General features: G+C 47.4%; 1 protein-coding gene across 6 annotated transcripts in view; it reads left to right on the top strand.

Annotated features, from left to right (window-relative positions):
- Positions 1 to 377: 377 nt before the first annotated feature.
- The window catches only part of Tdrd6 (tudor domain containing 6), a 14,887-nt gene continuing 2,999 nt past the window's right edge, over positions 378 to 12,265 (top strand). For 3 of the 6 annotated variants that reach the window (XR_004112177.1, XM_031346817.1, XM_031346816.1), the window contains exons 1-3: positions 378 to 6,598; positions 8,497 to 8,666; positions 10,163 to 10,252. Coding sequence is in view for 5 of the 6 variants with exons in the window: in XM_031346817.1 (XP_031202677.1) it covers positions 550 to 6,598; positions 8,497 to 8,666; positions 10,163 to 10,252 (6,309 nt within the window). In the remaining variant the exon portion in view is untranslated. The remainder of the gene's footprint in view (positions 6,599 to 8,496; positions 8,667 to 10,162; positions 10,253 to 12,265) is intronic. The other 3 variants (XM_031346820.1, XM_031346819.1, XM_031346818.1) reach the window with 2 other exon arrangements.

Here is a 12,265-nt window from a genome sequence, read left to right as displayed (position 1 = left end):
AGAACCCTGAAAGTTCCAACTCAACGCCCAGGAAGGCACCGTTGGCGCCTCCATTTTTTTTCCCCTTCCCAGTTTCTCTTCCGGAACTCCAATGGCTGGCACCGTGTTTGGCGCTCAAGGCTCCATCCACTGCGAGAAAATCAAAACAGAGGGGGAGTCCCGACCCTGCGCTCCTACTGGGTCTCTGCTAGACTTTGCCTCTGAGCTCCCTGGAGTCAAAAGCATCCTGGGAAGAAGCAGTGCACATCTTAACCCTATCCTCCCCAGGCTTGCTGGTAGTCCCCAGGTGTCCCCAGTGCCAGGAAGCCACTCCTCGGGTCGCCTTGAAACCCCCCGCGCCCGGAAGGCAGGCAGCTGCGCGCGACCCGAGCCTGCGAGGCACCGTAGGCGGTTGGCCGGCCGCCGGTCGCGAGTCCCCGAGGCCCTGCGCCAGGCGCCAGGCCGAAGGGTCGCCTCTCCGGGCGTCCTTCCCCTTGCTTTAGTGCCCCCGGACCTGGCTCGGTGGGACGGTCTCCGGACGCTCGGAGCAGTTCTTGGCCGGCGGCAGACATGAGTTCGACTCCGGGGCTGCCCACTCCGGGGGCCACGCTGGCCCTGCGGGTGTCCTTCGTGGACGTGCATCCCGAGGTGATCCCGGTGCAGCTGTGGGGACTGGTGGGTCAGCGGCGAGAGGAGTACGTGCGGCTGAGCCGGGAGATCCAGGAGGCGGCAGCCACGCGCGGTCCCTGGGCGCTGGGTGGGGCGGCGGCATCGCCGGGGGAGCTGTGCCTGGTGCAGGTGGGGCTCATGTGGCACCGCTGCCGCGTGGTCAGCCGCCAGGCGCAAGACAGCCGAGTCTTCCTGTTGGATGAGGGCCGCACCATCACGGCGGGCGCGGGCTCGCTGGCACCAGGGCGTAGCGAGTTCTTCCACCTGCCCTCCGAGGTGCTGGGCTGTGTGCTAGCTGGCCTGGTGCCCGCGGGCGGTGGTGGCACCGGCGGTGGCGAACCCCAGCACTGGTCCCCCAGCGCCGTGGACTTCCTTAGCAACCTGCAGGGCAAGGAGGTGCACGGACGTGTCCTGGACGTGCTGCTCCTCCATCGTCTAGTGCTGCTAGAGGTGCCCGTTGTGTCTCAGCAGATGGAGGAGCTGGGTCTGGCCCGGCAGGTGCCCGACAGCCTCTTCTGTTCGCTGCTCAAACGCTACCTGACTGCGGTCGGGCTGGGCAGCTCCGGAGCTCCAATTCTTCCGCGAGTCGCGCCCAAACAAGAGCATCCTGGGTTGGATTACTTTTATCCCCAACTGCAGCTGGGAGTGACGGAGCCGGTGGTGGTAACCCAAGTATGCCATCCCCACCGAATTCACTGCCAACTCCGGAGCCTCTCGCAGGAGATCCACCGTCTCTCTGAGAGCATGGCCCAGGTATACCGGGCGCCTACGGGGACAGAGGATGAAGACTCTGGCAGTGCCACCTGGGAGGAGAGGGAGGAGAGCCCTGACAAACCGGGATCTCCATGTGCTTCCTGTGGTTTGGACGGACAGTGGTACCGGGCTCTCTTGCTTGAGACCTTCAGGGCTCAGCGCTGTGCCCAGGTGCTTCACGTCGATTACGGAAGGAAAGAACTGGTAAGCTGCAGCAGCCTTCGCTATTTGCTGCCGGAGTATTTTCGAATGCCCGTGGTGACCTACCCTTGTGCGTTGTATGGACTCTGGGACTGCGGGAGAGGCTGGTCCCGGTCACAAGTAGGCGATCTGAAAGCTCTGATCCTGGGCCAGGCAGTGAATGCGAAGATTGAATTTTACTGTTCCTTTGAGCATATGTATTATGTCACCCTGTACGGGGAAGATGGAATTAATCTCAACAGTGCGTTCGGAGTACAATCCTGTTGCCTGGCTGACCGGTTTCTTCAGAGCCAGGGGATAGGAGAGGAGGAGGAGGAGGATGAAGAGGAGGAGGACGAAGTGGAGGCGGCGTTTCAGTCGCAGTCCCCCGCTGAGGAAGTGGAAGAGGAAGTTCCCCTCCCGTCCTTGAGATCCATCAGGTTGAAGATGAATACCTTCTATGACGCCCAGGTGGAGTTCGTGAAGAGCCCTTCGGAGTTCTGGATTCGTCTTAGAAAGCACAAGAAGCCCTTCAGCAAGCTGACGAAGAGAATGTGCAGTTTCTATTCTTCTGCCAGTAAGCTGGACGGGGTTATTCTGAAACCGGAACCGGATGATCTTTGCTGTGTAAAATGGAAAGAAAATGGCTATTACCGGGCCACGGTCACCCGATTAGACAGCAAGAGTGTGGATGTGTTCCTGGTGGACCGGGGCAACTCTGAGAATGTGGACTGGGGTGACGTGAGGATGCTGCTGCCTCAGTTTAGGCAGCTACCGATACTGGCTCTGAAATGCACCCTGGCTGACATCTGGCCCCTGGGAAAAACTTGGAGCCAGGAGGCCATTTCATTTTTTAAAAAGACAGTACTCCACAAAGAATTGGTGGTCCACATTCTTGATAAGCAGGATCGCCAATATGTCATAGAGATCCTGGATGAATCCAGAACAGGGGAGGAAAACATTAGTAAGGTCATCGCTCAAGCTGGATATGCCAAGTTTCAGGAATTTGAAACCAAAGAAAACATTAGGCTCAGTGCCCACTCCCCCGGGCATGGTTCTGGTCATTTTATTGGGGAGCCTAGCAAAATACCTTCTGCCAAGAAGGTCGAAGCCGACCAGAAAGCCAAGAAAGATAATAAAACCCTCTCTGTTTCGGAAGCTTTGGTGGACACAGTAAGCCTTTCAAATGTTTCCACTGGACAGACTGCACAGGACAAAGAAAAGGTAACGTCTGACCCCTCTCTCCTCATGCTGAATTTCTTGAAAACGAAACCAGACTGCTGTGGTAAAGGAGAATTGGAGGTGGGCAGCACCGTTGAAGTCAAAGTGTCTCACATCGAAAACCCTGGCTCCTTCTGGTGTCAGCTGATGAGGAACGCTCAAGGCTTCAGAACCCTGATGTGTGACATCGAGGACTATTGCAAAAGCGAGCCATCTCCCTATGAGGGGGACACCCGAGCTTGTCTGGCAAAGCGAACAGCAAATGGGAGATGGTCCAGAGCTCTGATTAGTGGGCCACAGTCGTTAGAGCACGTCAGAGTGGTGTTTGTGGATTATGGAGACAAGGACGTGGTATCTATGAAGGACATACTCTCTGTCAGTGACGTGTTTTTCAAGGTTAGAGCTCAGGCCTTTCGGTGTAGTCTTTATAATTTAATTCAACCGACTGGTGAAAATCCCTTTGTCTGGGATGAAAAAGCAGTACAGGCTTTTAGTGAGTTCATCAATAATGCTTGGCAGAATAACTTAGAATTAAAATGTACAATCTTTGCTTTGGCATCAAGACATGAGGAAGAGTGGTTCAGTGTTGTGGACTTGCTAACGCCCTTTCAGAGCGCCTGCCATTTTTTAGTAGAAAAGAGACTTGCCAGGCCTGTAAAACTTCAGAAACCTCTGGAGCCTTCCGTTCAGCTACACTCTTACTACTATTCCACCCATGACCTAAAAATTGGAAGTGAAGAATTGGTGTACATAACACATGCTGATGACCCCTGGACATTTTATTGTCAACTCGCAAGAAACACAAACATTTTAGAGCAATTATCGTATAACATCATGCAGCTAAGTAAAGCCTTACTGAATTTAAAAGCATCCACCTTGGTCCCTGGAACCTTGTGCCTTGCCAAATACACTGACGGAAACTGGTATAGGGGAATAATAATAGAAAAAGAACCAAGTAAGGTCTTTTTTGTTGATTTTGGGAACACGTACGTAGCAAGCGACCATCTGCTCCCCATCCCTCGAGATGCGTATGAGGTCTTACTTTTACCCATGCAAGCCGTGAAATGCTCATTATCCGACATCCCTCATCACATCCCAGAAGAAGTCACAGCATGGTTTCAGGAGACTGTTTTAGATAAGTCATTGAAGGCTTTAGTCGTAGCAAAAGACCCAGATGGAAGACTGATTATAGAGCTGTATGACGAGATTGTCCAGATCAATGCCAGTATTAACGAGAAGCTCGGGCTCCTTGGTTACAAGAACAGAACAAGAAAAAAAGAAAAAGAGGATGAAATAATACTCGACGAGGCTGAAGCTCTGGAAGGTAAAAAGGAGAGCGTGAAGCCCTCGCCCACTGACTATTTGGGTAAATCAGGAGAGAGCAAAGCACACAGTGTAGATATTATGGGTGAGTCATGCAAACCCAAGATCAGCCCAGCATGTAAGGAGCTCAAATATTTACAAGGCTCAGCAAAGGCCAACCTAGTCACACCATATCAGGACTCCACGGGAAACAAAAATGATGGAGTGTTCCCATTAACAAGGGAGAAGAAAGAAGATGTGTCTGCCAGCTCACCCATGAGTGCCACCAAACTAGACTCCACTCTTCCTGAGAGAAGGATGGGAGAAGCCAGCGGCAGAGATCTGCCTCCCAAGTTTTGTGAATTCCCACAGAAGACGATAGCGCCTGGCTTTAAGACCTCTGTGTATGTTTCCCACATTAACGACCTTTCGGATTTTTACATCCAGCTGATAGAAGATGAAGCTGAGATCAATCACCTTTCAGAGAGACTGAATGATGTCAGAACACGGCCCCAGTACCACACAGGTCCACCATGGCAAAGCGGAGACGTGATATGTGCCGTTTTCCCAGAGGATAACTTATGGTACCGAGCAGTTGTCATGGAACAGCAAGCCAACGACCTTCTCTCTGTCCAGTTTATCGATTATGGCAACATGTCTGTGGTTCACACTAACAGAACCGGTCGGCTTGGTCCCATTGATGCGGTGATACCTGCGCTGTGCCTCCACTGCTCCCTAAAGGGGCTTTCGGTACCAGACTGCAAGGAAATGGTGGGCTACTTTTCCCAAAGGACAGATGAGGCTCAGATAAGATGTGAATTTGTTAAATTCCAAGGCATCTGGGAAGTGATTCTCTCGGATGAACATGGAATCATAGCTGAAGATATAATTAGCAGATTTCCATTCGATGAAAAATCTAAAGCGTGGCTTAACACCCAGACCATGAAAGGGGACTGCTTGAAGACGGCTAACAAACCCAACCTTGACACCTCAGTGTTTCTTAACTGGTATAACCCCAAAGCAAAACTGATAAAAGCCTACGCCACCGTGATAGACGGGCCCGAGTACTTTTGGTGTCAGTTTGCTGATTCGGAGAAGCTGCAGTATCTAGAAAAAGAGGTTCAAAGTGCTGTGAAGCATCCCCCGGACAGGAAAGGCTGCACCCCGTGTCCGCAAGTTGGAGATCCGTGCATCGTGCAGTACAGAGAAGATGGGCACTACTACAGAGCCCTCATCACTAACATCTGTGACAATCGCCTTGCATCAGTCAGGCTTGTGGACTTTGGGAACGTGGAGGATTGTGTGGACACCAAAGCACTTTGGAGCATCCCTTCTGAGCTCCTGCTGGTCCCCATGCAAGCGTTCCCATGCTGCCTCTCTGGTTTTGCCATCTCTGGCGGTGTGTGCCCTCAAGAGGGAAATGATTATTTTTATGACATAGTCACGGAGGACGTGTTGGAAATAACAATCTTGGAGATTAAAAGAGACGTCTGTGACATCCCCTTAGCTATTGTGGAACTAAGGAGCAAAGGCGAGAACATTAACGAGAAGATGAAGAAGTACGCTAAGATGGGCATGCCCAAGAGTGACCTATACTCTGAGAAGCATGGCTCAGCGAGAAAGGGAAGCCTTACCAGTCCTGACCTTGGCCTCAAGAAGCCAAGTCATAAAATAGCACAAGATAAGACATTCTACGTGGAAGCCCGGGCAAGTGAGCTTGAAAAGGATTTAAACATTGAAAGCAAGCCAAGTAAATTCTATGAACGCAGCACCCGTAACATCTTCGACGCTTTCGAGAACTCATGCAAAGGTAAAATGGGTTCTGAGAGGCTAGAAGGTGGCATGGATTACCATTTCATGGACAGAGCCAAGTTTGATGATAACTACCTCATTACAGGATTTAACCCAATATTGGCCCATGCTAGTGAGCCTAAGGAGTTACTGGAACTGAATTCACTAGAGGTACCACTCTCCCCTGACGACGATGAATGCAAAGAATTCTTAGAACTGGAATCCATTGAGTTACAGCATTCACCTGCTGGAGAGGAAGAGAAAGAGGAGCTAGGCCTGGGGTCTCCAATGGCACCACTGTCCCCTGGCAGCCAGGCAGGAGCCACCCTGGAGCCATTCCTGATGCAGCTTCCGCTGGACTGTGAGGCCGAGAAGCAGCTGGAACTGGAGCTCCCTACACCCCAGCTGTCATCAGATGACAGCATAAGCCCTTTATCTGCCACTGTCAGCCAGGACATCCAGAAATCTAGGTGTGCTGAGGGTGAGAGGAAGTCCAGGTGCGTAGGCTCTTCTGATGACGACCACAGCAGGTCTCCACTCACCCACCACGGGACTGGTGGCAATTCCCGGGCACATGATGAAACCAACCTATCTGAAGACCAGTTTCTACAATTTAAAAGCAAAGACAGCACTGCCTTATTGGCACCCTCATTCTCTGAGGAAGAAGCCAGAGAAAAAAGGCAGTGTGGGAGCATGGTACCAGGTGTGTTGATCTCTTTCTCCTTTTAGTCATTCAGTGGTTCTTGTTTTCCAGAAACGGGGAGGGAGAGCTATTGCAGAGTTACTTACTTTTTTTTTTTTTTAAAGAAAAATTAAGCACAAAGAAGTTAGCTCAGATTTGAATTTTGTGAGGGGCATTTGGTTTTTGCTTGCTTTGGTTTTAGAAGGAAAGCTTCTGTCTCTCCAGCAGACTATCTTGAATCCTAGCCCCCTTGTGGCTCAGCCTGATGAGCGGGGTAGAGAGAGGTGGCGCATCAGTTAATAGCACCCACTGCTCTTGCAGAAGATCCCTGGATTCCCAGCACCCAGAGCAAACACCTCACAACCACCAATATAACTCCAGGTCAGGAGATGCAGTGCCCTCTTCTGGCTTCTGTGGCCACCCACACATGTACAAATCTGCACATGCAGTTACAAATATAAATGAAAATCTAACCTTTTAAGATGTGTTCCGAATGGGTGAGAACCTTTGCCAGCTACATTTCATATAGATGGCTAACATCTGAAATATACAAAGACCTTTAAAAACTAGCCATTTAAAAAAAAAAAAGAGTATCCACAAAGTTTCTAATCAACAACCTGGCCAATTAACTGAATAGACAATTTCTAAAAGGAGACATACAACATTTTTAGCACACTTAACATTCTTGGCCATCAGGGAAATGCAAATGGAAAGTGCTTTAGTTCCTCATCCCAGTAAGATGGCTGTCATCAGGAAACCAAATGGGAACAAGAAAGCCAGTGTTAGCTCACCTGAGATGAAGGGCAAGCCAGTGGGAGTATTACATGGTATAATCGCTATGGAAAGTAGGACGGAGATTTCTCAAAAAGTAAAAAATAGAACTGTCGTAAGATATAGCCATCTTTGGTTCTATATCCAAGGGGCTCCTAAGTCCCTGTACACAAGACTTGTTGTCTTGGTTAGAGTATTATGATAAAACACTATGACCAAAAGCAACCTGGGAAGGAAAGCGTTTATTTTGTTTTATAACTTGTAGTCCGTCATCCAGGGCCATCATAGCAAGAGCCGCCTTCGGGCAGGAGCTGGCACAGAGGCTCCAGAGGAGCGCTGCCTACTGGCTTGCTCTCAGGCGTACTCAGGCTGTTTTCTCACAGAACCTGAGACCACCAGCCCAGGGGTGGGCATCACAGGCAGTGAGCTGGGTCCTCCCACAGCTTCAGTCAAGAAAATGCAATGGCAGCCTTGGCCACATGAAAATCTTACCAAGGTATTTTCTCAACTGACAGCCCTTCTTACCAATTACTTTAGCATGTGTCAATTAGACATAAAACTAGCCAGCACACTTGCCTATCAATGTTTATTGCTGAATTATTCACAAATAGCTATGAACGAATCAATCTAGATGTCCATCAGATGAACCAACCACAGAAATATGGCAAATATACTCAGTGGAATTTTATTTTGTCACAAAGAAAAAATGAAAAATTTCAGGAAACTCAGTGGAACTGGATATCGCTATGTTGTTCTAAATATCCCAGACTCAAAAAGAAAAAGACCTTGTGCTCTTACTCACATGCATGCCCAATACATCAATTTTCATGTATGGATAGATGGTAGGGTATGGACCATAAAACCAGAACACATTCACTGATAGTGACAGAACATGCTTTTAGTGGTAGTTTTCAATGTTAGAGGTCAAATTTAATGGTGGATTTTTAGTTTTATCATTTTGGGGAAGTGCTAGGATTATATAAAGTTGGGGCATACAAGTATGTGTATGTAAATGTAAAGTATATTTTATCTATAATTAAATTTAGGAAAGAGTTAGAAAACATCCTAACACCTGACTTACTGATTAGACAAGCAGAGTAGTAAAACTTTGGGTAGGAAAGTCCTCCTCTTCTGTGTCTCATGCTAAGGTGCCGGACTGTGCTCATCAAGTCTCCCTGTGCTCAATTCAGCAGTTCAGTTGCAGAACACCTACACTCTGAAAGGCTTCTCTGTTGGATCAAAATGTGTCGTGTGGTCGAGCCTAAGAAACACATGGTCTAAGTGTGAGATTCTGGAACTAGCAGAAGAAGGAACAAGGGTAAGGGGAAAGTGAAGGACTTTATCCCAAGCTGGACTTGCTTATATGAGCTTTACTAATGTCTCCAGACTATCAAAGATTCCAGGTAGCTATTGAATCATCTCTGCTCATCTCTCCTGGCACCTCGATGAAGTTTGTGAGACTCAAACCTACCTCACTTTTTAATGTCAACACTGGTGGGGACAGTTTATCATGATAGTATTCTGTAATCTGGGAAGCCAAATAACACTAGCATTTGTTGGCCTATTTATTAAATTCTATATTCCTGGACCTTGGCCTAACTTACCAGTGCTGAATTTCTTGAGGTGGATTCAAGAATATATATTATTACATCATTAATGCTAGACAACCTGGGTTGGAGAGATGGCTCAGTAGCTAAGAGCACCTATGCTCTCATAGAGGAACCTATTTTGGTTCCCAGCACTCCTATCAAGTAGCTCACAACCACCTCTAACTCCAGCTCCAATGGAGCAGGCACCCTCTTCTGGCCTGCATTGGCCCCTGCTTGCTATAGACAGCAGGCACACGCATATACAAATAAGTAAGCAAATCTTAAGATGGGAGAGCTACTGTGTAGAATGTAAATTAATGCCATTATCATTCATATGCAGGCAGCATTCAGCTGAATGTCTGTACTCTCCTGCTTTAGGCATCATTTCTAAATATTTTGTGCTATATTTTAAACATCAAACTGCTTAAGTTTGCATATGTATATGTATGCTTTTACTTTGGTGTATGTAATAAAGCAGTCACATTTCACCCATCTACCACAGGGATTTTGTTTTGCTGTTGATTGTTTTTTGAGATAGGGTTTTTCCTGTGTAGCCCTGGCTGACCTTGAACTTGGGGATCTACCTACCTTTCCCTCCCAGTGCTGAGATTAAAAGCATGCATGCCCTGGCTCACTACATAATCAATTCCGAATTATTGTTAATGATTTCCTTTAGCCATTTCTTCTTCTGAGAAATACTGTCTAATATTACTGTGTAGATTTACCCTATGGCTACAAACTCTACCCCCAAGAAAGAGTTGTATACCTGTGATCTATCTGAATTTTGAGCCATATAGCAGCAGACCTTTTGGGAAAGCAGTGTACATTTTTGTAGTACTGAGTTTAAAATACAGGGTAAAATTTAATATAACCTTTTTTTTTCCTTTTGAGACAATGTCCTACTGTAGTTCAGGCTAGCCTCAAAGCTTTATATTTAATCCAAAGTTTCCTTGAACATTTGAGCCCCCTGTTTCCATCTCCATGTGCTGGGATGACTGGCATGTGTCACCACACTTGGAGGTCAAGCCTAGGGCTGTGCATGCTAGACAAACACTCAGCCAGAGGAGCTAGGTCCCTAACCTCTGATGCAATATTTTTTACTGTGTAACTGTAAAGATCCCCGTGACACATCAGTAACCCGCAGTTTGTAAATCTTGCCTGGTTTTGTTTGTGTTTGTGTTTTGTTTTGTTTTGTTTTTATCAGGTGTTTTCTCTCCTCTTGTAGGTTTTGAACCTTTCAAATGGTGTGGAGGAGACAGTAAGCCCTGAGAATGTCTGGAATGGTATTCCCAAGGTAGATAAGAGACCCTCAGAGGTACGACTGAGTAAGCATTGAGTAATGAAAGCACTGCTTTTTGTTTTCCAAGACATTTGGACAAGCATTTTTCAAAGCACTTGTCTCAGGAAGAATGCACAGTTGACTACATCAATGAAGACCAAGTATCAGTTTGGACAAACTAGTCATTCATGATTTATTCCGTTGGTATTGATGACCTAAATGCCATATGTATATATGCAAAAAAAAAAAAAAAAACCCAAGAAGTATTACAAAATTTAAAACAAAGTTGAAGTTGCTAGAGATAGTTCAGAGCCTAAGATCACTTGCTGGTCTTGGCAGCAGATAGGAGCTGAGTTCCCAGGACCGACTTTGGGCATCTTGTACCCAGGACCCACTTTGGGCATCTTGTAAATGTTTGCAACTCCAAGTCCTGAGGTTCTAATGCCTTTAGTAGTGTGTGTGTGTGTGTGTGTGTGTGTGTGTGTGTGTGTGTGTGTGTGTTTTACTGTAAAATGACAAAGTAACATCATTTGCAGTCAACCTTGCAAAGACAGGCTGGTTGATGGTTTTGTTTCCTTTCCCACTTTTTACCATCTAGATTAAATACACTTCTCTCACACCTTGCCACACAGATGCTGCTGTAGCACATACTTTACGGTGTGTAGAGGACTGTAGTGGTGGACAGCTTCCACAGCCACCAGGATGTGCCCTTAGATACTGAATTTTGTTGTTTGCATGATTGAATTTGAACTTCTTGCTAACAACCAATCCAATGCCTGATCATCACGGTTTGCCTCTGTTGATGGTCATTTCCCTGTGGAGAGATGGTTCAGGTTTCACTCCTTCTTAATAAGCTGAGTCATTGTGGATTATTATATTGGGAACATTTTGAATCATATATAGTCCAGGGCCTGTAAGCACCCTCTGGAGGTGGCTGAGGTTTTTGTTTTAGTAGATGACTGACTAAGGTGCCTGTTGCAAACTCCATCCGTCTACAGCTTCCCGTTCCCACGTCAATTCGGTTTTCAAAGCTGCCATCTTGCTGCTCAGGTCTGCTCAGCACTTCAGCTATTCAGGGGTTAATCTGGAACTTACAGTGGTCGTCAGGTGTGAGAGACTGTTGGGCTACTGCTGCCAAGCACAAGGGATGTGCTTGGCACATTGCACATGCATGTGGAAGACAGAGGTCAACATCGTGTTTCTCAGGAGCCACCAACCAGGGTGGCTTTTGTTTTGTTGGACTTGTTATCGTCTGTTTTGAGACTAGGATTCCTTACTAACTGGGGCTCTTCGGTTTGGCTACTCTGACTTGGCAGCAAGCTTGTAGTTGCTGCCTACCTCTACCCCTGCCTACAAAGCATGCTCCAGCCCACCCAGTTTTTTTATATGGATGTTGTTGATTGGACTCAGGTCCACATGCTTGTGTACGAAGCGCTTTACCCATGTCACCTCAGCCCCCACATGCTTCATTCTCTGATCTCCTTTGGGAGAGTCATTATGCTTCTCTTCTTGGCTTTCTCTTTGCGCTCCTTCAGTTCTCTGTGACTGAGCTAGATGTTGGAGTGAAGTGGGTGGGGGGAAAGGCGTAAGTTCAGCCTTGTTGAAGTAACTGAAGGCTGAGACAGGCTCCTCCCATGGTCTAGGCGCCTGCACATCTGTGTTACGCAGTGCAAGACCAGAAGAAAAGAGCAGAATGGAATCTCCTGCCCATTTCCTGTCTTCCACCATTCAGGGTCACTGCATTCCAATCTTTGAAGAGACAGAGCCTTTCTCTGGTATTGCTGTCTACCCCCAGGAGCAGTTTCAGTTTGACTGGCCCTCAGTGCAAAAGTATGCAGGTGTGTGCGTGCTTGCGTGTGTGCGTGTGTGCGTGTGTGTGTGTGTGTGTGTGTGTGTGTGTGTGTGTGTGTGATTGTTGTCTAGGTGTATGATTTTTAAATTTTATTATCTGAATGATTTAACTTTACCACAAGAATGCCTCACTAATATGTTTCATTTGTACACAATGCTATTAGTTATTGAAGGGACAGTAAACATTAATAACTCATC

Source organism: Mastomys coucha, unplaced genomic scaffold, assembly GCF_008632895.1.
Source record: "Mastomys coucha isolate ucsf_1 unplaced genomic scaffold, UCSF_Mcou_1 pScaffold3, whole genome shotgun sequence".
Taxonomy (NCBI): Eukaryota; Metazoa; Chordata; class Mammalia; order Rodentia; family Muridae; genus Mastomys; species Mastomys coucha.
Note: the sequence above shows the minus strand (reverse complement) of the source record. Positions and strands in the feature narration are given on the sequence as shown.